The sequence below is a fragment of the Biomphalaria glabrata genome, chromosome 9, assembly GCF_947242115.1.
Source record: "Biomphalaria glabrata chromosome 9, xgBioGlab47.1, whole genome shotgun sequence".
Taxonomy (NCBI): Eukaryota; Metazoa; Mollusca; class Gastropoda; family Planorbidae; genus Biomphalaria; species Biomphalaria glabrata.
The window spans coordinates 20,197,341-20,220,416 of record NC_074719.1 but is presented as its reverse complement, the minus strand read 5'-3'; the positions used below and the strand labels follow the sequence as shown (position 1 = coordinate 20,220,416).

General features: G+C 34.5%; 1 protein-coding gene across 3 annotated transcripts; it reads left to right on the top strand.

Annotated features, from left to right (window-relative positions):
• The first annotated feature begins 460 nt into the window (after positions 1–460).
• On the top strand, positions 461–22,817 carry LOC106073360 (cytochrome P450 27C1-like). Of its 3 annotated transcripts, none has more exons than XM_056040706.1 (10): positions 461–834; positions 4,459–4,733; positions 10,760–10,982; positions 13,657–13,838; positions 14,625–14,823; positions 18,402–18,576; positions 18,771–18,937; positions 19,214–19,295; positions 19,805–20,011; positions 20,584–22,817. In XM_056040706.1, exons 2-10 carry the CDS (start codon positions 4,538–4,540, stop codon positions 20,695–20,697), a joined length of 1,545 nt encoding a protein of 514 aa, XP_055896681.1. In that variant the 5' UTR covers positions 461–834; positions 4,459–4,537; the 3' UTR covers positions 20,698–22,817. The 3 variants fall into 3 exon arrangements, with proteins under 3 accessions (XP_055896681.1, XP_055896680.1, XP_055896679.1); XM_056040705.1 differs by lacking the exon at positions 461–834 and adding an exon at positions 945–1,141; XM_056040704.1 differs by lacking the exon at positions 461–834 and adding an exon at positions 947–1,196.
• The last annotated feature ends 259 nt before the right edge of the window (positions 22,818–23,076 follow it).

The following is a 23,076-nucleotide window of genomic DNA, read 5'->3' as shown; positions in this document are numbered from 1 at the left end:
AGATGGGGTGATGGAGAAATATCGTGAATAAAAATTGTATTAGACAGACAGAGTTCATAACTAGATCTAACTATAAGCTTTGTAAAATAATTAAAATTTTCTGCGAACTACCTAACTCTCAATATAAAGTCTTAATTCTTGCTAAGCGTAACACATTTTCTTCATAAAAACAAAATTAATTAATAACGAATCAATTATAATTTGTTTACTATTGATTCACGTGTTGTCATCGACAATAAATAATTGTTTTAACATGAAGAAGTGAGAGCAATGACGTGTAAAAGATTGCAGACATGCAGATGGAGTGAGTTAATATAAGTTTTGTAGAAATGGCCAGCTCTCACCGAAAATTTGAGGAAAAATTAGTCCTCATTTTAAGATACATCTACAATCTACACAAACTAGGCTGGGAAAAACTTGATATTATTGTTATAAACATGACCGAGCTAAAAAAATGTGGCATCCAGTGAATCACTGTGAACTTTGAACTGAGTTTGACCCCTTTACAGTGTCAGTAACTGCTGTTCTGAAAGGTCAAGGTAGTTGCTCGCTGTATTTGTAAGCTTGTTAAATATGATAACACTCTCGACAGTTTATTTCCTGACAAAATATTCCAGAACCTGTAACAATCAGGTCTATTTAGACTTGAGAGTAATGATTTACTTTCGACCTATATGTAAACAAGATTTTTGAATATTTGAGAAATTTAATTTGGTATTTCCCAATTCCGAATGTGTTTTTAAAAATGGAAATAGAACTAGACTTCACTACATTTAAAAAAGAAACTAAAGTTAACTGTAGTGTACATTAAATGAAAAAAAAGTAAACTACGAAGTAAACAACTTTTAATTTTTTTATTTATATTTTGTAAAAAAACAAAACAAAACACAACTCTATCATAGTCAATAGTCGACCTACTTAGTTCGGCGGCTGAGCTAAATATAGTTATAAATCTTGAACTATCGCATGTTGTGTTATATTATGTAGGCCTAGTTCAAGTTATAAAATACCTCTTCACACATAGTGTGTACTAATGTATTTAATGTGCCTGCAGCCAAGATTTTGATGTGTTTTCAATTATATTTCTTTACACAAAGGCTAACTACACAACAGAATCGCATGGACTCATCTAGTCTATGTGGTAATTATACAACAGATTGTTGGGTACATTAAACAAATTATTTTTTCTTGAACAGGTGCGTATTGTATACGTTTGTAAAGAAGGTCTACGCATTACATAACTCTACAAGTTATATAGACTACACTCAGGGCCGGATTTAAGGCAGGAAAGGCGGGGCTACTTTAACGTTTTTTCTTTTTTTTTCTGCATTTTTTTACCAACGATACTTTACATCTAACGATTGACAACCATTGCTGCAGAATGTTTTCCATTTTATTATTTGTCACTTCAAAGTCTAAATTTAGGCTTCTAGCAATAGTTATTCCCAGGTAGGTACATTCCTGCACCACCGTAAGGATGAGATTTCCGATACTTACCTCGGGTACTTCTGAAACGTGATTCATTAGGGCGCATGATGCAAATCCATTGTCCTTAAAGACAGAAGAAGCTGTTTTACGGATGGCAACTTTACCGTGGTTACGAAATGTTCATTTCGAGCGTGCTCAAATTATAGAAATACAGTTTCGTATCTACAGCAATTTGATTATTAATCAGTTTGATTATTAATCAGTTTGATTATTAATCAGTTTGATTAATGATCAATTTGAATATTAATCAGTTTGAATATTAATCAGTTTGAATATTAATCAGTTTGATTATTGATAAGTGTTTAAAAGTGTATTTTTATTATGTGCTTCCGAAAAAGTGTAAGGGCCTCCACAAAAATTCTGCCGTGGGGCCTCCAACTACCTAAATCCGGCCCTTGTTACACAAAACACTCAAGTCGGCAGTTTTTAGAAGTACATTTAATGACAAAGATTTCAAGCAATCGATCGTGAGCCCAGAGTTCACGTTCCTTCACACACTTTCATTCTTCTGTTTACACAAGCAGCTTAAGGACACGAGAATTGACCCCGGGCTTATTTTTATGTAGAGATATTTGTTCTTTATTCTTGAAGAGAAATCTAATGATTTCAAAATATATATATTACCCGCGGCCCGCGGGTCTTTATTGGCGTATGACTGTCGATATAGTCACTGAGAGTGTTTTGGAAACAATTAAACGAAATAATGTTATAAGTAAAGCGAATGCTAAATGCGTGAATGTAAAAATAGTATAAATGGAGCTCTTAAAATATATACATACATAGGCCTTACATTCTACTTTATAGTATAGATTATTGATAGACTGTAAGTTATTTTAGAATGTTACCTTTACCAATAAACACAATTATTAGTCATTATTTTTTTTTTTGTAGTAGAACACGCCATCATTCATACAAAACTTGATTTCTATATTCTAATCACCTACATAACTTTGGAGTATATTTTTCTGAGTCCAAGGTACAACACGAGAACCCTGTTTTTTTTCTTGTTATTGTTGTTGTCTTAATAATTTAAGTTTTTTTAATTGCAACCAGTAAATGCCATGAGTTATCAGTCTTGATGTTTTAGCTTAGAAACAAATTAAAAATATTCGCAATTGTTATGAAATTTGAAAATAAAATGTAAAAAATTTGTTTAGCTAGAAATAAATGTTGGCCACTCTCACACTGTTCTGCGGAATATCATCACAATAAAATAAATGAGACTTTGTATTCTCATATTTTCATTAAACTCTTATTCATAGAGAATTTAATGCATTATACAAACACATAAACCACCTTTTTAAAAAAAAATTACTTTCACGCTCAAAGAGTGTTTTTCTAGTGAGGTCATCTGTTTCTGTGGTCCATGGTTAACGAGGGTGTCACGTGGCCAGCACAACGACCAATCCCCTTTACTTTTCCACAACTAATGTCAAGTAGCCAGGCGGCCAAAGTTATAGATTTCTGCGAAATACAAAATCATCTGGATTTGAACCTGGGACCCCGTTTCAAAAGCCAGGCTCTTTACAATCAGTGTTTCCCAAATTGTGTTCCGCGGAGGTCTGACTAGGTGTTCCTCGAGCAGTTGGAATAATGAACTAGTAGGCCTACACGTGAATTAATCTCTAAGAAAATGACAAAAAAAAGTTTATTGGTAACAAAATATATTCCATAACAATACTATGAGCTTTGAACTGATCTAGATTCTGGCTCTATTTTAAACAATGAAAGATCAACCATCAATAGATTTCTGGTTGAATTCTTCTGAAGAGTACCACAATATTTTAAAAAGAGGTTATCGTTTTTTTACTTCAGTTTCATACAACCTATCTGTGAGAAGCTAGATTTTCTGTTGCTAAGACTCTAGAAAATGGCCTAACGCCATGTTGGATCTTAGAATTCAGATTAATACCGTTCCATTTAATTTTATACTTAATGCTTAATTTAGAATATCGTTTAATGTTTTAAAATTTAAACAATAGACAAAAATCCAACCTAAAACTAAGTTTTTTGTTTCGCTAAAGTCTCTTAATGTGCCAAGAGTTCAGTAAACTACAAAGTTTTGGTAAACTTTGAAAGAAATACGTTGAGTTGTGTTACACGAACCAAAAAAATGGAATGAAATGTTATCACCATAATATTCATGCTGTCATCATTAAAAAGTCAACAATCTTCAAGTCAAAAGTGTTGCATTCTATTAGGGGCATGACCTATATAGCAATGAACTGGAAATTAAATGTCACAGTTCAACGCCCTTGACAAAACGAACAAGACGGTACAAGAAATAGGGCCAATGTCCCAGTATTTGTCATCCGTCATTTATCTAATACAGACGTTAGTCAAAAAAAGAAGATTAACACTCAGTTAATAGCCAATTAGCTCAGGAACACTTCAGAAAATGCTTAATACAATTTTGACTACTGATAAAGAATATTATATATTATATATATATATATATATATATATATATATATATATATATATATATATATATATATATATGTATGTATGTATGTATATATATATATATATATATATATATATATATATATATATATATAAATATATATATGTATATGTATTACTTACAAATGATTGATCTGATGTATCTTGTTTTATATGACATACTGTTATAAAGTTATGATTAGTTAAAGGTGCATCCATAAAAACGTCATACAAATATTGTTAATGTAAACACATACTTTTGGTTTTATTATACAAATATTACATTATGAGTAATTGAAAGAATGCTTTATCAAGTTTAGTTAAAAGATTTAAACATTTCAATAAAGTCCTACACTGAATTTATAATTTATATCAAAGCAGAAATCTGGATTCAGAATTATTTTTGTTTACATTCTTAGTTCTTTTTTTAAAGATATAAATACCATGGAAATCATAATAGCTATTAGGTATTTGAGGACTTTCTCATGTGGGTTCAAATAATAATGTATTGTCTTTAATCCTCAGAGTACAAAAATTCGTCTTAGAATTGTCATGTTATAATCCTATATCCAGTAACATTGCTATTACTACACAACTTCCAACAATGATGAGCATTAAGACAATATACCAGTTGGGCTCATTAAGAAGTCTGGTCAACAGGATAGCAGCTCGAGCCGTGACATCATCAACCACAATGTCCAGTAATCAGAGTGAGGTCAAGCCTTTCGAATCCATCCCAGGGCCTGGAGGCATTTACAAGTGGCCCATCATAGGAACATTGTTACATTATAAACCCTTCAGTAAGTGGTGAGGTATTTTATGACATTCTAGTATTTCGTACAGCTGTTTTCACTTTTCTTTGAAATAAACGTCCATGAAATAATAATAACTATAATACAATGTTACTTGTGTACATTGAAACAACATACAACAGACCCAAGGCGTTTTAAGAACAGAACAATGTAAAGCTCGAGTACAAAGACCATTTCAAATGTACGCCTAGTCCATTTTCGTGCAAGGCTTCTGCAACAATACCGAGTCAAAATTTCAAAACGTCCCTGCTAAAGTGATTCTTCATGTGTCAGCATGGTCATGTGTCAGAAGGTCATGTGTGGTCATGTGTCAGCATGGTCATGTGTCAGAAGTTCATGTGTGGTCATGTGTCAGCATGGTCATGTGTCAGAATGGTCCAAACTCTTCTGATACATCGGTATCTTAATGACATTTGTGTCACAAGAAATAAAACTGTCCGATGCAAGACCACTTACTTAACAAGGTGATTTTACAACGGTGATAATAACACCTATTACATGTGTACTTGTGCTATTTGTACCTTTAATCCCTCGCATTCTAGTATTGGCCTGTGCTACCTTCTGACGCGTTTTATTTTTACTATGATAAATAGTGAAATCTTAAAAGCAAGACGAAGCTTCAATCTCGGTCCTTCCAACATTTTCTTTTTAGTTTAACCTTTCCTCACATGCGCTTACAAGCAAAAAAAAAAAAGAGTTTCAGAGGCCAGGTATAAAATATCTGAACCTTAAAAGCACCTAATACGGGCTCCGTCTGAACCACGCTGGGGAGCGTACGGTGCTCCTCCTGACCACTTTACCCTACCCGACGCCACTATGAGAGCCTTCATCCCTTCCCCAAATACTTAGCTGTCTGAGGGCACAAACGAAGTATTTTTTGTCTAGGGTGGCGCAAGCGATAACATTTTTAGAAGGTAAAGCAAAGGTACCGCTTTCAGACCTTCTTAAACAGCTAGAGCTGTAAAGTTCGACAGTTAACGAGGGTGTCATGTGGCCAGCACAACATATTTACTTCCCCAACGTATGCCAAGGGGCGTACTCAAAATTCTTAAGTTCGAAATCTAAGTCTTCCCTGGGGTTCAAAATCGAGACCCCTGGTTCGTAAACCAAGCGAATTACAACTCGACCACCGCGCCAAATACATTATGAAGCTATTTTTTTTTTGTCTGCCAACTTTTTTTGAGAGATTCTCTTTGAATATTCGTTCCTATTGTAATTTCACGTGTTTCAATGTTTCTAGGTCAAACCATGAGACTTATCTATACACAGAATAGTCAGACTAGCAATTCACAATGTATATAGATCTAGTTCTTTATTATAACCAGTTGTCTTCAAGTTTAATTACTACTTCATCACAAAAGCCGTTTGAAGTTACTGAACAAGATGGACTTGTATAATTTGGCACATTTCGTGGGCTACGTTATATATTTGCTGTCATTGCTCTGTGGACTAGATATGTAGGCCATATGACACATTTGTTGATTCTAACCTGTATGTGAGTACAGACAACTATTAAGCTAACACAATGTCACTTTCTGGAATTCGTGTCCCGGAAACGCTTCTTAACCTTAACAAGATTTGGTCAGAGACGAATATATAAGACAAAAAGGAAACAAAACGGAATCCAATTTGGGGTGCCTAATGGAACCGAGCTCATTTCACTGTCGGGGTTGAAAGAAAGCCTCAACATCCTCGCTTCACCTTCTTTCTTGGACCACGCCCAATGTGGTACAGGATAAAAAATGAAAGGGTCTTCCAAATGTGCTCAACATTGGGCCTCGCCTCTAGCCCGTATATTAGAATAGGACCCCACGGACAAAGCAGTTGTAACGATTTGCATCTTCTTGAACTCTTTAGACAGAACAATTGTTCCTGCAGTGCTTCATAAACTGTGCATCGTTACAACTAGTAATGTTACGAAAATTCTCAATTGGATGAGGAAGGTTATATAAAAACTTTTCCGTGGAATATATTTAATCTTGACCTTAATTAGAAAATCTGATCAATTTTTTTAATCAGTTATTATCTAAACTCTAGATTTCCAATGTCTGTGTACAATATTATGTGTCGAAAGAACACAGATTTAAATGTAAGATACTTCGGAACAAGACGGAAGTCCCTTTTAGCTTATTTCTTTTGGTCTCCATGTCCAAGTAATGGCCTTATCCCAGCCATAAATCCCCTCTGTCGGTCTCTCTCTCTCTCTCTCTTTCTCTCCAGTCATCTGTTGTGTTCCACATGTTCATCGCCCTCTCAGCGCATGCGCCATTGAGAGTCTTAATTCTCCAGGCACCACCCAGTGTGCGTATCTTTTGGGCAATGGGCAACTCTGAACTGGGCGTAGCTACCAATGTGCGGGTGGTGCGGGCCGCACAGGGCACCAAGTGGTGAGGGGCCCCAAAATTCCCCCAGTGTGTATTATTTTCCTATTTGCCTGAGCGTTTCAGTAAAAACGACTAATTGTATGGACACGAACAAAAATAAACATTTTATTTTAAACATGAACTAACGATTTATAAACTAGTCATGTCGAAATTTTGTTTCATCTCCTTGACTATTTCTTCAATACAATGTAAGCTATAGAACAGTTTGAATCTAATTTACAAGATTTATTTCGGACACACGGTACATGTTGTTACTACACTGATCAATGCTCTGTAATATAAAGAAGAAGAAGATAGACCAACCTTTTTGTATTTCATTGTTTAGTCCACTGGTTTAATCTAGATATAGAGTTTACAAATATATTACTAAACTCTAGTTCTAAGCAATTGTCTTAGTTTATTCATTTCTTAATGATTCTTTATAGTTTAATTTTGGAAATAATTCTATTGTAATGTCAATATTTTTAAATAAGCTAACCTTTGTTTTCTACGAGCATTTTTTTTAAAACTAACTAAAAATAGAAAAAAATGAGACCAGCAGAGCTCACATTCAGTCATCGCTTGCTTGGAGGGAACTTGAAGTTTGCCTGAGAGTAGTTAACAGTATTGACAACAAGGCCCGAGATTTGATTATACAAGAGACGAAAACCTGGAGAGACTACCTGAAGAGAATGTTGGACATCATTCGTTTTCTCTCAAAGCAAAATCTGGCACTCCGTGGGCATCGCGAGCGAGCTGAAGAAGTGTTGGAAGGGCGAAATCAAGGCAATTTCTTGGATTTAGTAAAATTACTATCAAAGTAAGATCCACTCTTGACGGAGCAAATGCTTCGAACTAAGCTTTGTTCCAGACCGAATACATACATGTCTCCACAAATACAAAATGAATTTATTACGATATTGGGGTATCACGTTAAAAAACAAATCATACAGCAAGTAAAACAAGCCAAATATTTCTCTATTATTTTTGACCTGACATCTCAAAGCTGGATCAAACTTCCCAAATTTTACGGTACGTTGTCATGGATAATGACGGGGTGCAGGTTCGTGAGTCTTTTATTGACTTCATCGACGCAAAGGACAAGCATGCTGCTGGAATCGCTGAGATGATTCTAGAGAAACTGCGTTCGGATGTATTAGACATAATGGCCAAGGCTATGATAATGCTGCGGTCATGAAAGGTCAAAACTACGGTGTCCAAAAACATATTTTAGAAGTCAATCCCAAAGCACTATTCATTGCCTGCTCAAACCATTCTCTTAATTTAGCAGGAATTCGAGCTGCTGAAGCCAAAGTCGATTCGGTAACATTTTTTGGTACACTGGACCGTTTACACGCATTTTTCTCAACTTCAACACACCGCTGGGATATCCTCATCAAAATAACCGAAACTAGCCTTAAACGTTTAGTTGAGACCCGCTGGAGTGCCAGAGGAGAAGCCGTCAAGATGGTTAAGGATAAATTTTCTAAAATTATAGAAACTCTGGAGTCATTAACTAGCAAAGATGAAAATTCATCGACTAGATCTGAAGCAGGTAGATTATTAGTTGCTATTCAGTCTTTTAATTTTCTCACATATCTTGGATTTTGGGCTCCTGTATTAACTGAAATTAATGATGCGCAAGTCTACCTTCAAAAAACAAGGATTGTCTTTTCGACACTGCTCACTCAAACTAAAAACAGAGACATTTTAAAGTAGTAATTGAGAGGACATCGCTGAAGCCAGCATTACCTTTGCCGAAAGCATGTGCTCAGATCTGAGAATCAGTACAGAACCTTAAAAAAGTATTGGCCATAAGAAAAATGTGCCTGGTGAGAAAAGTGACGACTCTGTACTTACACACAAAGAAGAGCTACGAAGGGAAATTTATTCTACCTTGGACAGGATTGTTCAAGAAATAATCACCCGATTCGAGCAACTTCATGATGTAGCAGATAGATATTAATTTTTGTCGCCTTCCCAGCTATTAAATCCTCAGGTCGAAATCAATCTCGATAGTACTCCTAGCGACATTGATAAAAACACATTTCTGTTGGAGCGAAAGAGGCTTCAACGGTTTGTCATAGTTTCATCAGAAGCCTCTGAACTTCCAAAACAAGGACCTGTTGAGCTCTTGAAATTTATAAAAAAATATCAGCTAGATGATTCAGTCCCGAATATCGTCATCATGATTCACATATTTTTGACTATTGCGGTAAGCGTCGCTATATGCGAGAGAAGTTTTTCCAAACTTAAACTGATCAAGAATTACTTGCGATCAACAATGTCAAATTTACGACTCAATAATTTGGCAATTTTTTCCATTGAACAAGAGCTGGTGGAATAAATTGACTTCGATAAAATTATTGATACTTTTTCCAGCAAGAAAGCGTGTAAAATTCACTGTAGTGTGTTTATGTAAAAGTGATTTTTTTGAATTAACAATATTTGATTAATTAATATATATTATTTTAAACAAAAAAGTAAGGTTTTAAAAAGTTATTAATTAGTTAGCTTTTTTTTTGGGGGGGGGGGGAGGGCATCAAAATGAGGTACCGCACCAAGCATCATATACTCTAGCTACGCCACTGGTTCCCATCATGCATCAGCACGATCTGGTCTTCTTAAAAGCCCCAAAGATGTCCTCCCTTATCAGAGTAGCCCAAGCTATCGAGTCAGTGTCTGTTCCCTTTCCATAACCAAAGATTGCGATTCTTCAGGCAATGGTTTTAGATAAGATCAAGCTTTGTTATACGATCGCAAAGTTAGTTACCGATCAGACCAGCATTCGCAGGTATAATTTGTTTTAAAACATCCACATCAAGTAGATCTATAATGCGTAAGCACTCCATACACTAGTTTAGCGTCTAGTTGAAGTATTCAATTTAATATTTCTCAAAATAAATGTTCTGATGTTCTCGATGTATAGATGAAGTGAAGGGACCGAAAAGGAGATTTCGACTCTCAAGCCAAAATGTGAAACTTACACCAGGGCATAGTAATTTGGATTATTCACCTAAAACAGATAAAGTATCATGAAAGTGTAACCTGCTATTAGTTACATTTGATAGGAATGAAGAATTCGGAGATAACTTTTTCCCCAATAATAAATATATAATGTATAGCTATATTATTATATTTTTAAATAGTCGTAGACTTGGTCATTGGCGTAGCTAGGTTTGGGGAAGAGGGGGTAACCAAATTTTAAAATCCCTTCTGGCCCTCACTTGAGTAGGACCCCTTATGAGTGTCCACATTTTTTTGCCATTAAATATTAAGCCATTGTCATGTTATCTGGCTGTTGTTATGTAAATAAGTGACCATGTTGCACGTATTCCACACATAAGACTTATATATTTACTAAGTGCATTATCTCATGTCATTATCTCCAATGTCAAAATGCTGGGGTCGCTAAAGAGGCCAAGGCCCCTCCGAATCATTTGCTCCGCCACTGAACTTAGCAGGTCTGTGGCAGCAAACTCCGAAGTGATTGGTCAAGCTAGTGTGCATCAGAACATATACCATGCAATAGTTGCAGAAGGGGTACTTTTCGATGTGCTGCGTTGGACATGTGTCTTAATAAGTGTCTGAAGTCTTAAGTGTCAGTGTTGAGCCAATAATTCTTTTTTTTTTGTTTTGACTATCTTACAGCCAGACATACCCCGGAAACTCTACACGAGTTCTTAAATGAACAGTTTGACAAGTATGGACCAGTGGTCAAACTTCGCCTGGGACCTACAGTTGTAGTGCTGAGTGACCCCAAAGACATGGAAACTGTCTTCAGACACGAAGGGAAATACCCGAAACGACCTCAAATAGAAATTCAAACTATTTACTACAAAAGAACAGGGATTCGTGAAGATTTAGGACATCTGTAAGTGAAGCGGTATTAGACTAGAAAATTTACTAACAGTAATCATATGCCAAACCCTTAAAAAATCCGCTATTGTTTTTGTGATGCATGACCAAAATGTCCTTTATCAGATTTCAAGCATCCACTTTTCACACGCCTGTTCGTTGGCGTGTCCTTTGTATCTGCTTAGAACAACATACAAACTGGGCAATGCTTCCCAGGGTCACACTGGAGTTCGGGTCGTTAGAGAAGACGATTAGACTAATAGGGAAGCAGGAAAAAACCCGTGACCGAGTCCATAATAAACAACTTACTATCCATACACCGTTACTCAATGGGCCATTTTAATGGAAGACACATACACGGCTGATATTGTACAGAGAAGGAATATGTAAGAGTTTTCCGGGTTTGCTCGGCCTTTCGCCTCGCATCTGACCCGAGCGTCTAGATAATCGAGCCATTGGTCATAGAGAAATATTTGCATCTGCTTGGATCTTTCCAAGACAGAAGTCTGTTCATTCAAGCTAGATGGTGGCAAGCTTCCATGAGCTTAGAGTTCCAAGAATCTTAGATTCAATTCTTAGAAGACGTACGAAGAAGAATAAGATAACCTTAAGTCTCTTCACATGATATATTAAGCAAGGGAAACAATTTTACACGGGTTTAGTCCCCTGACCCTTCACATTTCTTTGGTTTGATATCAGTACAAGATCAAGATTCTAGATCTAGTTCTATCTTGAGCCGCCCTACGTCACGTCTCTTGTATTATATGTCTCCACTTAGCCTCATTCCACCTTATACATCTCCCACACAAACATAAATACTTTACATGATAAGACAATTCCTCGCCTGTTAGTTCTATATTTATATGCAGGTCCTGGTCTAATAAATTTTCTTTCACACAAACACACTCTCGCCAAAGCAACTTTTATATATAAAAAGGAAAGGATATTAAATATTTCTTTTATAGATCGATAGGTCTGAAAGGGGAAACTTTATTTTTTTTTTAAATCTTGCTTATTCACACCAAACAAGAAGAGGAATGAAGTCTAGAAAAAAGGGAAATAATGTCACCAAACTATATCTTTACAAACGGCTTCACATTGGTCAATTTCCAGATCACTGCCATGAATGCAATGTAGCTGTGTCTTTGTTTGCAACGAAACTATTTTGACTGACCCAAGAAGGACACATACGCATTGGGGTGGGTGTGTATAATTTAAATTAAAAAAATGATTTGTCTTGATATTGATAGAGAAAGTGCAACAACAGTATATTTCAAAGATATTGATAGAGAAAGTGCAACAACAGTATATTTCAAAGATACTAATAGAGAAAGTGCAACAACAGTATATTTCAAAGATATTAATAGAGAAAGTACAACAACAGTATATTTCAAAGATATTGATAGAGAAAGTGCAACAACAGTATATTTCAAAGATACTAATAGAGAAAGTGCAACAACAGTATATTTCAAAGATATTAATAGAGAAAGTACAACAACAGTATATTTCAAAGATATTGATAGAGAAAGTGCAACAACAGTATATTTCAAAGATACTAATAGAGAAAGTGCAACAACAGTATATTTCAAAGATATTAATAGAGAAAGTACAACAACAGTATATTTCAAAGATATTGATAGAGAAAGTGCAACAACAGTATATTTCAAAGATATTGTTAATACAACTTCCAAGTTGTTTGCTCAATGAGAGATGAAAGGAGGAGCTACTCAGCAATTTTTCCAGATGCTCTTGTATTGCAGGGGCTCTCACCTGTGGTTCACCTTAGGGGTCGAATGACAAATCGCCAGGGGTCGTCTAGGATCTCCGGAAATTATTTTTTTTTATCTATTCATCATTGGTAGTTTTTTTTTGTGTCTATTCTAACGTGCTGTAACAAGCATAAATCTGAACCGCCGTACTTGGTAGTCAAACTATTTCCTATCCCGTTCTATTTGAGATTGTGTTGTTCCATTTCCAAGAACAAATGTTTGTGAAACAAAGTTTTTCAGCTTGTTATTAAGTCCATATTCAGAAGTAAACTTGATGCAGAAGATGACATTCGTTGTGCTACTGAATTCCTGATCAGGTGGAACAGAAACAAGCTCAACCTTCGCACTATCATTGGCGTGTTTGTAAATACTGTTGAAACACTATTTCTGTAACAATGTAGTTTACTGTATCAAAGACTTTTTTCCATAATTTGTCATATTTGTTGAATAGTCACTTTATTATGCCATATGTAAAATTTAATAAGCAATAGAAAAATGTACATAAATACAAGTCTGAATGATAACCTTTTTTTAAATGATTTAATTATGAGAACAAATTTATTTATCTGTAAACGAAATAAAAAAAATACTGTTTATGGGTCGCCGTCTAGTGGGAAATTATATTAGGGGGTCACGGAACTAAAAAGGTTGAGAACCGTTGTTCTAATGAAAATAAAGACATTCAGATTGCAGAAGTAAGGATCTATTTTACACTACAGATATCTGTTCTTTTGACTTAGATATCAGCGAAGTTTAAGAAGGGGACAGGATCTCAAAAGTATTTACAATTTTGGTCTGTGGGATTATCTACACTACAGTATTCTACACATTTGTCTGGGAAAAGTTTTGTTTCCAATAAAACAAAGTTCATTATCAAGGGATTTAAAATCAAAGCTAACAAAAGTTTGTATTCCACACCAGACAAGGTCCAGCCTGGCACGCACTGAGAGCTCCCCTGAACAGAAGACTTTTGAAAGCAGACTCGGCCACTCTCTACCTTGACCAACAGAATGAAGTCGCTGACGACTTCGTTAAGATACTAGCATCCAAAAATCTATCACCAGAAGAACTGGAAGACATGTTCTATCGCTATGCCGCAGAGAGTAAGTCCCCTTTTTCTATCAAAGCAGATAAACAAACTCATTTGGAGAGGGAGGGGGGACAACCTTAAAATAATTTATTAGCGAATTCATCGGGTCGACGTTTCGACGTGACAACTTGAATCGATTAGGAAAATTCGCAAAATATTTTTTTTTAATTGAGAAGTTTTAGAATCTCCATTGAAAATAAAGATTTGTAAAAGTCTTCAAAGTTTGGACGTTCACATGCGATGGACCACCAAGACAGATTTATTTAGTTGTACAAAACTCATGTCTTGTAAAATTGATTCCCAGTTTCTTGATTGAAATGTACACATTTTACTCTTTCAACACAAGTGATCCAATGCACACAAATTAGATTGTTGTGTTGTCCTTGATAGTGCTAGGCTTTTATTTGTTTTAAAAACGTGTCACGTGACGTCTGTCAAATTGGGATAATCAAACTGTCTAGTATGAAGCTAGAGAAGTAACTTGTATGCACTAGGGAAAGAATGAATACTTGACTGAAATGGTGGTATAAGCAAAGTAGTCCCCTTTATAAATTGTCGTTTGAGGCTAATTACGTGTATAATGTCGTGCAGGATCCAAATTAATTGATATAGTTAATATAAATTTTGTTTTTGTTTTAAAAAAGGTATTTTAAAAAATGTTTTTCTTGTTTAGTATATAAGAAGTATTTAATTTAGAACATATAACTACTTTTACTTCATAGACCATGTGAAATTATTTTATGTTGTATCAGCTTTAATAATTTTAGATGTTTAAATATATTCTCTACATTATTGTCAGGTATTGCAGTGGTTACCTTTAATAAGAGACTTGGTCTTTTTGACCCAAACCCTGATAAAATATCCATACAAATCATTGAAGCCTCTAAAGCAGTCATGATCGCCTCTCAGGACTCACTCCTCGGGAAATCCGTCGCACATAAATGGTATAAAAACTCCACCTACAAGATGATAGAGAAGGCAATCGGCACCATAAGAAGGTGAGTTGAAAAGAAAAGGGAAAGGGAATTTTTGTAAACCTTCAGATCTGTGTTCACAGATAATGTAAAGCTCATCTATTTCTATAAAGGTTAATGAGGATGTCATGTATCAAGCACAACGACCAATCGTTACTTCCTTAAGTGAGGTACTCATCAGAGTTTGGCTGGACTCGGAAGCTTCCTAAAAATTCCGAAGCTCACCGTGATTCAAACTTGAGAACCCTTAGTTCTGAGGCCAAACGCCTTACCGCTCAGCCATTACGTCCCATAAAATAGATCAAATCTGATGACGTTAGCCAACACAAACTAATCAAACACTATCACAGGAAGTAAACTGAGTCACATTTCCAGGCCGAAAAGAAAAGAACAACAGATTTATTCCCTGAGATGGATCTCAGTTTGAAATACAACTAACTGAATGACAAAAAATAAAAGAATGGAATTTGTGGACTTTATTATACACAGTATAAGCATATAACATGTCAACACATATAAATTTAAAAATATATATATATATGCATATATTGCTTAACTTATTGTTACGACGTGGGATTGAACGAAAGTAAATAACTCACCGTGCTCTCAGGATCGCTGGAATCTCTCCGATTGCAGAAGCACAATCCAACTATGATCAATTAATATCCCCGATCAAAAGAAATAATGTCACAATCACCAAATCGAATTAACATATCCCTATCCACTAACACAATAGAAAAAAACAATCCTCAATCAAGAAATCCAAACTCATAACTCCTCTGTTAACACATCAACACACCCCTCAGGTCAGTTTTCCTGCAAGCACAAACACAACTCAACATCCCTAATAATAGGCAGCATTTACAGACCACCAAATTCTAGTTTAGAATACATGCAGGAACTATGTAATCAGATTACGACACTTAAAGAGACAAATAAAAATGCAGTTTTTTGGATTATGGGTGATTTCAACCTACCTGATATAAATTGGAAAACACTAACCATAGATAAACACCAAAACCTTAAGGACATAAATGAGCTTTTCATAGAAACTTTACACAACCTAAGTTTAGATCAAATCATTAAAAAGCCAACTAGATTAAACAACACATTAGATCTCTTCTTAACCAACAGACCTGGATTAGTAGTTGATTATGATATTATCCCTGGTCTATCAGACCATGAGATCATAAAAATACACAGTCAGATAAAAGCAGTAGCCAATACAAAACCCAAAAGAAAAATCTTACTCTGGAATAAATGTAACCTAACACAACTACACCAAGCTGCATTAAACTTTCAACAAACATTCTTATTAGAAAAAGACATTAACCAACCAGTCGATGACCTCTGGAATTTCATTAAAAACCATCTTAAAAGCATTATAGAAAATCAAATACCAACTAAATACACATCAAACAAAATAAATAAATGCTGGTTTAATAATAGACTAAAGAAGCTTTGTAAACAGAAGGAAAACCTATATAGAAAATTTAAAGAAACTAATGCAGAAAGAGTTTACAAAAAGTATATAAAAATTAAACACTTAACCCAAAAAGTAAGCAGACAGCTGCAGAGTGAATACATAAACAATGTAATATCTAAAGACAACAACAAAAACCTATGGTCATACATTACGTCTAAGAAAATGGAAACAACAGGCGTAGCGCCATTAAAAGATGAACATAACATAATACATAATGATAATGAAACTAAAGCAAACATTCTAAACAAATACTTTGCATCAGCATTCTCAGCCCCAGGAGACAAAGACATATTACTGAATTTGAACCAAGTAGACAACATAGAAGATATAGTAGTACAAGAAAATGGAATTCAAAAACTATTAGCCAACACCAAACCAAATAAAGCTTCTGGACCTGATGGTATTCCAGCTAGATTACTCAAAGAACTAAGTAATGAGCTAGCCCCAGTGTTCAAAATACTCTTTCAGGCTTCACTTAACCAGGGCAGAGTACCAAAGGACTGGAAAGAAGCTAATGTCACCCCCCTATTTAAAAAAGGAGAAAAATCTGACCCAGGAAACTACAGACCAGTATCACTTACCAGCATCACATGTAAAATCCTAGAACACATAATATGTAGCAACATCATAAACCACTTAGACAAACATAATGTCCTCACACCATACCAACATGGCTTTAGGAAATATAGATCATGTGAAACACAACTAATAGGACTAATTGATGATTTTTCAAAAGGTTTAGATAATAGTGAACAAATAGATGCTATCTTACTAGATTTTTCTAAGGCTTTTGACAAAGTTCACCACCATAGTTTGCTTAAAAAATTAAAATATTTCGGCATTAATGGTCCACTGCATCAGTGGATTAAAGACTTTCTGATAGGGAGAGAACAAACTGTAATAATAAATGGCTCTAAATCAACACCGATAACAGTTAACTCAGGTGTACCTCAAGGAACAGTCTTGGGTCCACTACTATTTTTAATTTACATAAATGATTTACCAAATTGCATTACTTCAGGAACAAAAGTCAGATTATTTGCAGACGATTGCATAATATATAGAACAATAAAAACAACACAAGACACAGATATTTTACAAAGAGAATTAGATGAATTACAGAAATGGGAATCAAATTGGAGCATGTCTTTCCACCCAGAAAAATGTTAAGAGTAACAAAAAAAACTAAAACAAATTAATTCCACTTATCTTATTCATGGCAAACCAGTAACACAGACTAAAAACGCAAAATACCTAGGTGTTATAATAAATGAAAAACTATCATGGAATCCACATATTGATGAAACTACAAAAAAATCAAACAAAGCATTAGGATTTATTAAAAGAAATTTCTATAAATCAAATAAGAACATAAAACTAAAATGTTATTTAACCCTTGTTAGGCCAATAATAGAATATGCATCCTCTGTTTGGGACCCCTCAACTCAAGAAAACATTAAGAAACTAGAACAGACACAAAATAGAGCAGTGCGATTCATAACAAACGAATATTCACATTTGACTAGAGTAACACCTTTAGTAAAATCACTAAATTTAGAAAGCCTTCAGGACAGAAGGCTCCAAAGTAAAGTAGCAATAATACATAAAACACTGAACCATAATCTTCAAATACAAAAACAAAATTTAATAAAATACTCTGAAAGACACAAAGATAAAGGCACATTCCTCGTCCCATATGCTAGGACAAATTTGTACAAATACTCCTTCTTCCCTAGTGCTATTAGAGCATGGAATGGGTTGCCTGAGCTAGCCAGGAAAACCAGTGACTTGGCAGAATTTAAGTCATTGGTTAATATGCATGACTAAATGCATGACGCGTAGGACGTAATCATCTTCTTTTTTGAAGTAACGTCTGTATTATATAAGATAAGATAAGAACTCAAAAAGTTTTTCACCTGTGAAAACAAAAGGTCAGTCGGGGGGGGGGGAACAAGTTTACATTAAAATATAGCGTTGTAAAACGAGATCAAAAGATATTTGTGGCAACAAAAAAACAAAACAATGATTGTGATGTGTTTTTCTTAACAGAGTGAGTTCCCATTCCATTGAACTATAACCTAACACACAAATGAATGACTTCATTGTTTTCTCCTAGCACTACAGCTGCTAGTGTTTCTCAAGCCTATTCAGTTCTCCAAGACAAGATTAAATCTGGCCAGCTCAAAGAGGATGAGCCCAATCTTCTGCTGTCTCTGTTAGCTGAGAAAGACTTGGCATATGAAGATATTGTTGTAATTATGGCCACTTTGTACTCAGCAGGCACTGACTCTGTAAGTAATTATCTGATCTCCCCCCCCCCCCATTAGGCGTGACACTGTAATTTTTTACAAATTTACTCCAGGCACTGACAGTGTTAGTTTTGGGTTAGGGTTAGGGTTACTTTAACATGTATTTGAACGTCTATTATAAAAAATGAAAATTACAAACATAAAGATACTCAAGTTCTTGGTTTTTTTCAACCCAGACTGCCAAAAACATTCAAGTTTTCTTGTACAACTTGGCCAGAAACCCAGAAAAACAAGAACTACTTCGTCGTGAAATATTTGAGAACGTAGGGAAGAACGGACCGCTTACAGCAAAGGCGTTGTCAAATATGGTCTACTTGAAGGCTGCACTCAAAGAATCTTTTCGGTACTTTTTTTTTCTTTGTTGCTAAGAGAGTCACATTGATTTGGTAAAATTTCTAAGCATATGTGGCAAGAGTAGCTTTTTCAAGAGAATAATATATCAAACACAGTAAGGTTTCATTTTAATGAATCATTGAGACAGCGACACAGATAAATAGAGATCTCTATTCAAAAGGCTGTTCTAAGATCAAAGACATAAACACGTTTAAAAGTAGAACAAATATATTTCCAAACAAATGTAATTCAAGAAAACATAACTTATCCCTCTTGTCTATCTTAGGCTGAACTTTCCAGGTTCCACTGGCATCATGAGAATACTGAATGAAGACTTGGTGGTTGGGAATTACAGAGTTCCTGCTGGGGTAAGTAAGTGTCACCTAACGGGGGTCTAGTGCATGAAGTTTATTTTTAGATTGTGTCTTTGCAGCGCAAGGTCAAGGTTGTATGTTGTGGACGAGTAATGACAAGTTTATGTTTTTTTTTTCATAAGCTCTAAAAATAGTTTGGACGTGACTATAATAGGTGGAAAAGGTAGTAGTTCAAGGATGGATAGATTCAGTTTAGAGAGAGCAACGACTATAGTCAAAGAATTGAAATTGTATTGTACAGTGTGTATCTAAGTGATTCCTAGTTCCAGAATAAAAGCTTTGTATTTATTATTGAACAGTTATGGAAAATTGTTTACATGCAAAAAATATTTCCACATCAAACAATAATTTCAAACTATGATGCGAAATAGAAAATTTGGAATAATTTCCATTTATCCTCAGACCCCCCCTCCCCGACCTCAAATATTCTATTTGCCTATTTCGTGATATAGCGTCACTACCATCTCATGATCCTCAAATCACTCATGTCTCCTTTATTTCAGGTTAGAGTTCTGCTGTTTAACCCTAGAGCTGCTAAAAAGAATTTTGAGAATCCTGAAGAGTATCAACCAGAAAGATGGTTGAGGTCAGATGACAGCGTCAAGAAAGACACTGCCCACAACATGATCGTCCAACCGTTTGGTCACGGGGCTAGAAGCTGTATTGGTCGGAGGTTTGCTCTGCAGGAAATTTACTTGCTGGCCACAAAGGTGGGTGTTTTAAAAATATGTGAGTGATTGAATTCTGTCTTTTAGGCCAAGAAGATATGGAACTGTGTTAATAAACGTGAAAAGTACTCTTATAAGATAATGAAATATGTTATTAGAGAGATTAAAATGTATTAGTTTAATAGAGAAATTTACTATTATAATTGATTAAATTAAGTTATGTGATTTAAATGTCATAAAACAAAATATTTACAATTATAAGTGAATAAAAACATGTATAAAATATTAAAATCTACCATTTTAATTGATTCAAATGTACGATACAAGGTGATATGTACAATTATTATTAGCATGAAATATTGATAAAAGACTGTGACTTTTTAAAACTGTTTCTCAGTTAAACAAAAAAAAAAAGTTTTTTAAAATTTTGTTTTGTTTTTTCTACTAAGTAATGACTATAAAAAGTTGCTGTGGACTAATTTGTTTTTTTTTTTTACTTACGTTTATAATCAACCACAAATCGTTGTATTTCTTTTCTGCACTTTCAAGACATTCATTCTATTTGCATAGTGCTAATCTATAATGAAAACATTTATCTACCTTTTTTTGTACAGATTCTACAAAACTTTCACGTCGACCTTGAGCCTGAGTCTTACGAAACAAAATTTATTTACAAATTATTTATTGAAGCAGAAAAGACGATCAAGTTTAAATTTACCAAAATCTGACGTCATCATGCAACATTTTTTAACTGAACTAATTTTGTTTACTAAATAAGATAAGTAATTTTGTGTACTAAATAAGATAAGTAATTTTGTTTACTAAATAAGATAAGCCTACATTTCTGTGTTGATGGATCTAAATGAACACCACGTCATTCGGTACTTGTATAAGTGTTACACTTTGAGAACTATTTATACAACATTTAAAATAAACCAACTTTAAAGCACATCAAATCAACTTGAATATTGGATTCTTTATGAGAATCATGTGCTCCATAATTGTATCGATTAATTTTGTCCACAAAATATTCGTAAATGTAAATAGGATATATAAAAGTGTTTTTGACCACATTGTTTTTGTCAAGACATTTTCAATTGGGGTTGTTATTTTTGCCATTACCTCTAATGTGCAAGATCTAAAAGTTTCATTGCCCTAGTGAAGCTGTATGGATGTAGGTTAAGGTGTGTGGTGTGTCTTCCTAATTAAACTACCAATGTTGAGCAATTTATGCCCAAGGAATTGAACCCAAACCTAATCACAAGATGTCAAAAAGACTTTCGTACTGACAGTCAACCATCAAACAGCTGAAAGACACTCTGACTGTCTCAAACAACTGAGACACTCTGACTGTCTCATAATAACTGTACACAAATGTAGGGGGCGAAAAAAATAATTGCTTTAAGTTGAAATTATTTTAGCATGCGCTATATCAATGTTTGTAATCAAAGCCATCTATTTTTATGGGAGGTAAAGCTATCTTTTATAAACATAGCAAATCAATAATTTGTAGTCTCCCATGTACTGAGGTTTCTACAAACTTTGGATATAGAGATGTTCTTGAATATTCTGAAGTGGAATAAAGATTTTTGTACTACATAGTTTTAACAAGCCAACAAAAACTCTTTGGTTGTTACCAATAATATTAAAGGGAAAATCTTGGAAGACAACAGCCATCCGCTCCATCAGAACTACGTCAAGGCGTCGCGAAGTGGGCGATTACTGTCAATCACAAGAACAGAGCGGTACAAAAAAAATTCGTTCGTACCTTCCTAGATACCTGTGTAGTCGCTAAATGAACTCTTCTTGTTGTGTCTGTTCTATTTATGTGTATGTTTCTGTTGTGTTATCCTTATATGGGAAAAGGAGTCCTTGCAATCTCAACAAATTTCCATAAGAATCATTAAAGCAGTCTTAGTTTTAGTCTTACACATATAAATTGCTTCAATAGAGAGAAATATTGAACTGAACTACTGGTGTATTTAACAGCTACGATTGTGATCTTTCATTTAGTTTAACAGAAGATTTTTATCAAAATGTAACATAATTGTATTATGGATGAAATGACATGTGTTGTGTAATTAGAATATTTTCATATTTCATTATCTAGGTTAGTGAATAAAAGCAATAAAAATGTTGCTTTGAAATAAGGTTTTCTTGGTTGATCATGACACATTTTAAAAACATATTTGTGACGTTAGACTTTGACTTTGATATATGGGTGCTCTGTGGAGGAGGTGTTAAAGATATGTCAAATAATGGAGATCTGCCAGATCGCGTGGTTTGCGCTCTTGACAACCATCCCGAACCTTGCCCTCCGAAAGAATTCTAATTAGGAACATCTGAGCTTTAACAAATTAAATAATGACTTTATTGAAGAAAATATTGAGCAATGTATCAAAGTTCCTTTAAAAAAAAATAAATCTTTTATTGTCACTTAATATCCCACCCATCAAAAGGGTGCAAACAATAAGTCCTCTGATAAGACTTGGTTATCTGCTACGACCTAGACAATTAGCATTGATCAATACTTCAATAGACCTACTAGTGGTACCTCAGTACTCGGCCATTATTTGTTTCATAAAATAATGTAAAAGGATCAAATTGGTTTTTAAATACTCTCAAATTTCCGGATTAATATTCAATAAATGTCATATTCACACCTTCTTCACTAGCGAGCCCTCGCGGAGTGGAGAAACAAGGAATCATTATGCTCATACTAAGTAGCCTACATTTCTATATTTTAATCTTTAACTATATGAAATTACGGTATATTGTGCATATTTATTAAGGAATAAAAAAGCAACGACTTTAAATTCAAAGAAAAATATTTTAATTTTGCTCAAGACATTTATGGTTTCTTTTTATTTATTGAATGTTGAATATTCAAAAATCAATCAATGTTTATGGATTTGCAATTAATGTTTTTGTAACACCAAGACAAATAAATACATTCATGAAATATGAAGAGCTGAAATATCATGGAGATACAAAGAATGGATCAGGGCTTCCAGAATCACAGCTTAGTAGATCGTCCAGGACTGGATCAGTGCTTCCAAAAAGCAAGTTTCTCAAAAACGAAGTGATTTTTTATAAACATTTGTGAA

What these genes read in the sequence shown, in the direction of transcription:
- LOC106073360 (XM_056040706.1), top strand. Translation starts at nt 4,538, where the DNA reads ATGATGAGCATTAAGACAATATACCAGTTGGGCTCATTAAGAAGTCTG. An exon ending in ACTCAGCAGGCACTGACTCT is followed by an intron (nt 18,577 to 18,770) that starts GTAAGTAATTAT and finishes TTTTCAACCCAG; the next exon opens with ACTGCCAAAAACATTCAAGT. An exon ending in TTTACTTGCTGGCCACAAAG is followed by an intron (nt 20,012 to 20,583) that starts GTGGGTGTTTTA and finishes TTTTTTGTACAG; the next exon opens with ATTCTACAAAACTTTCACGT.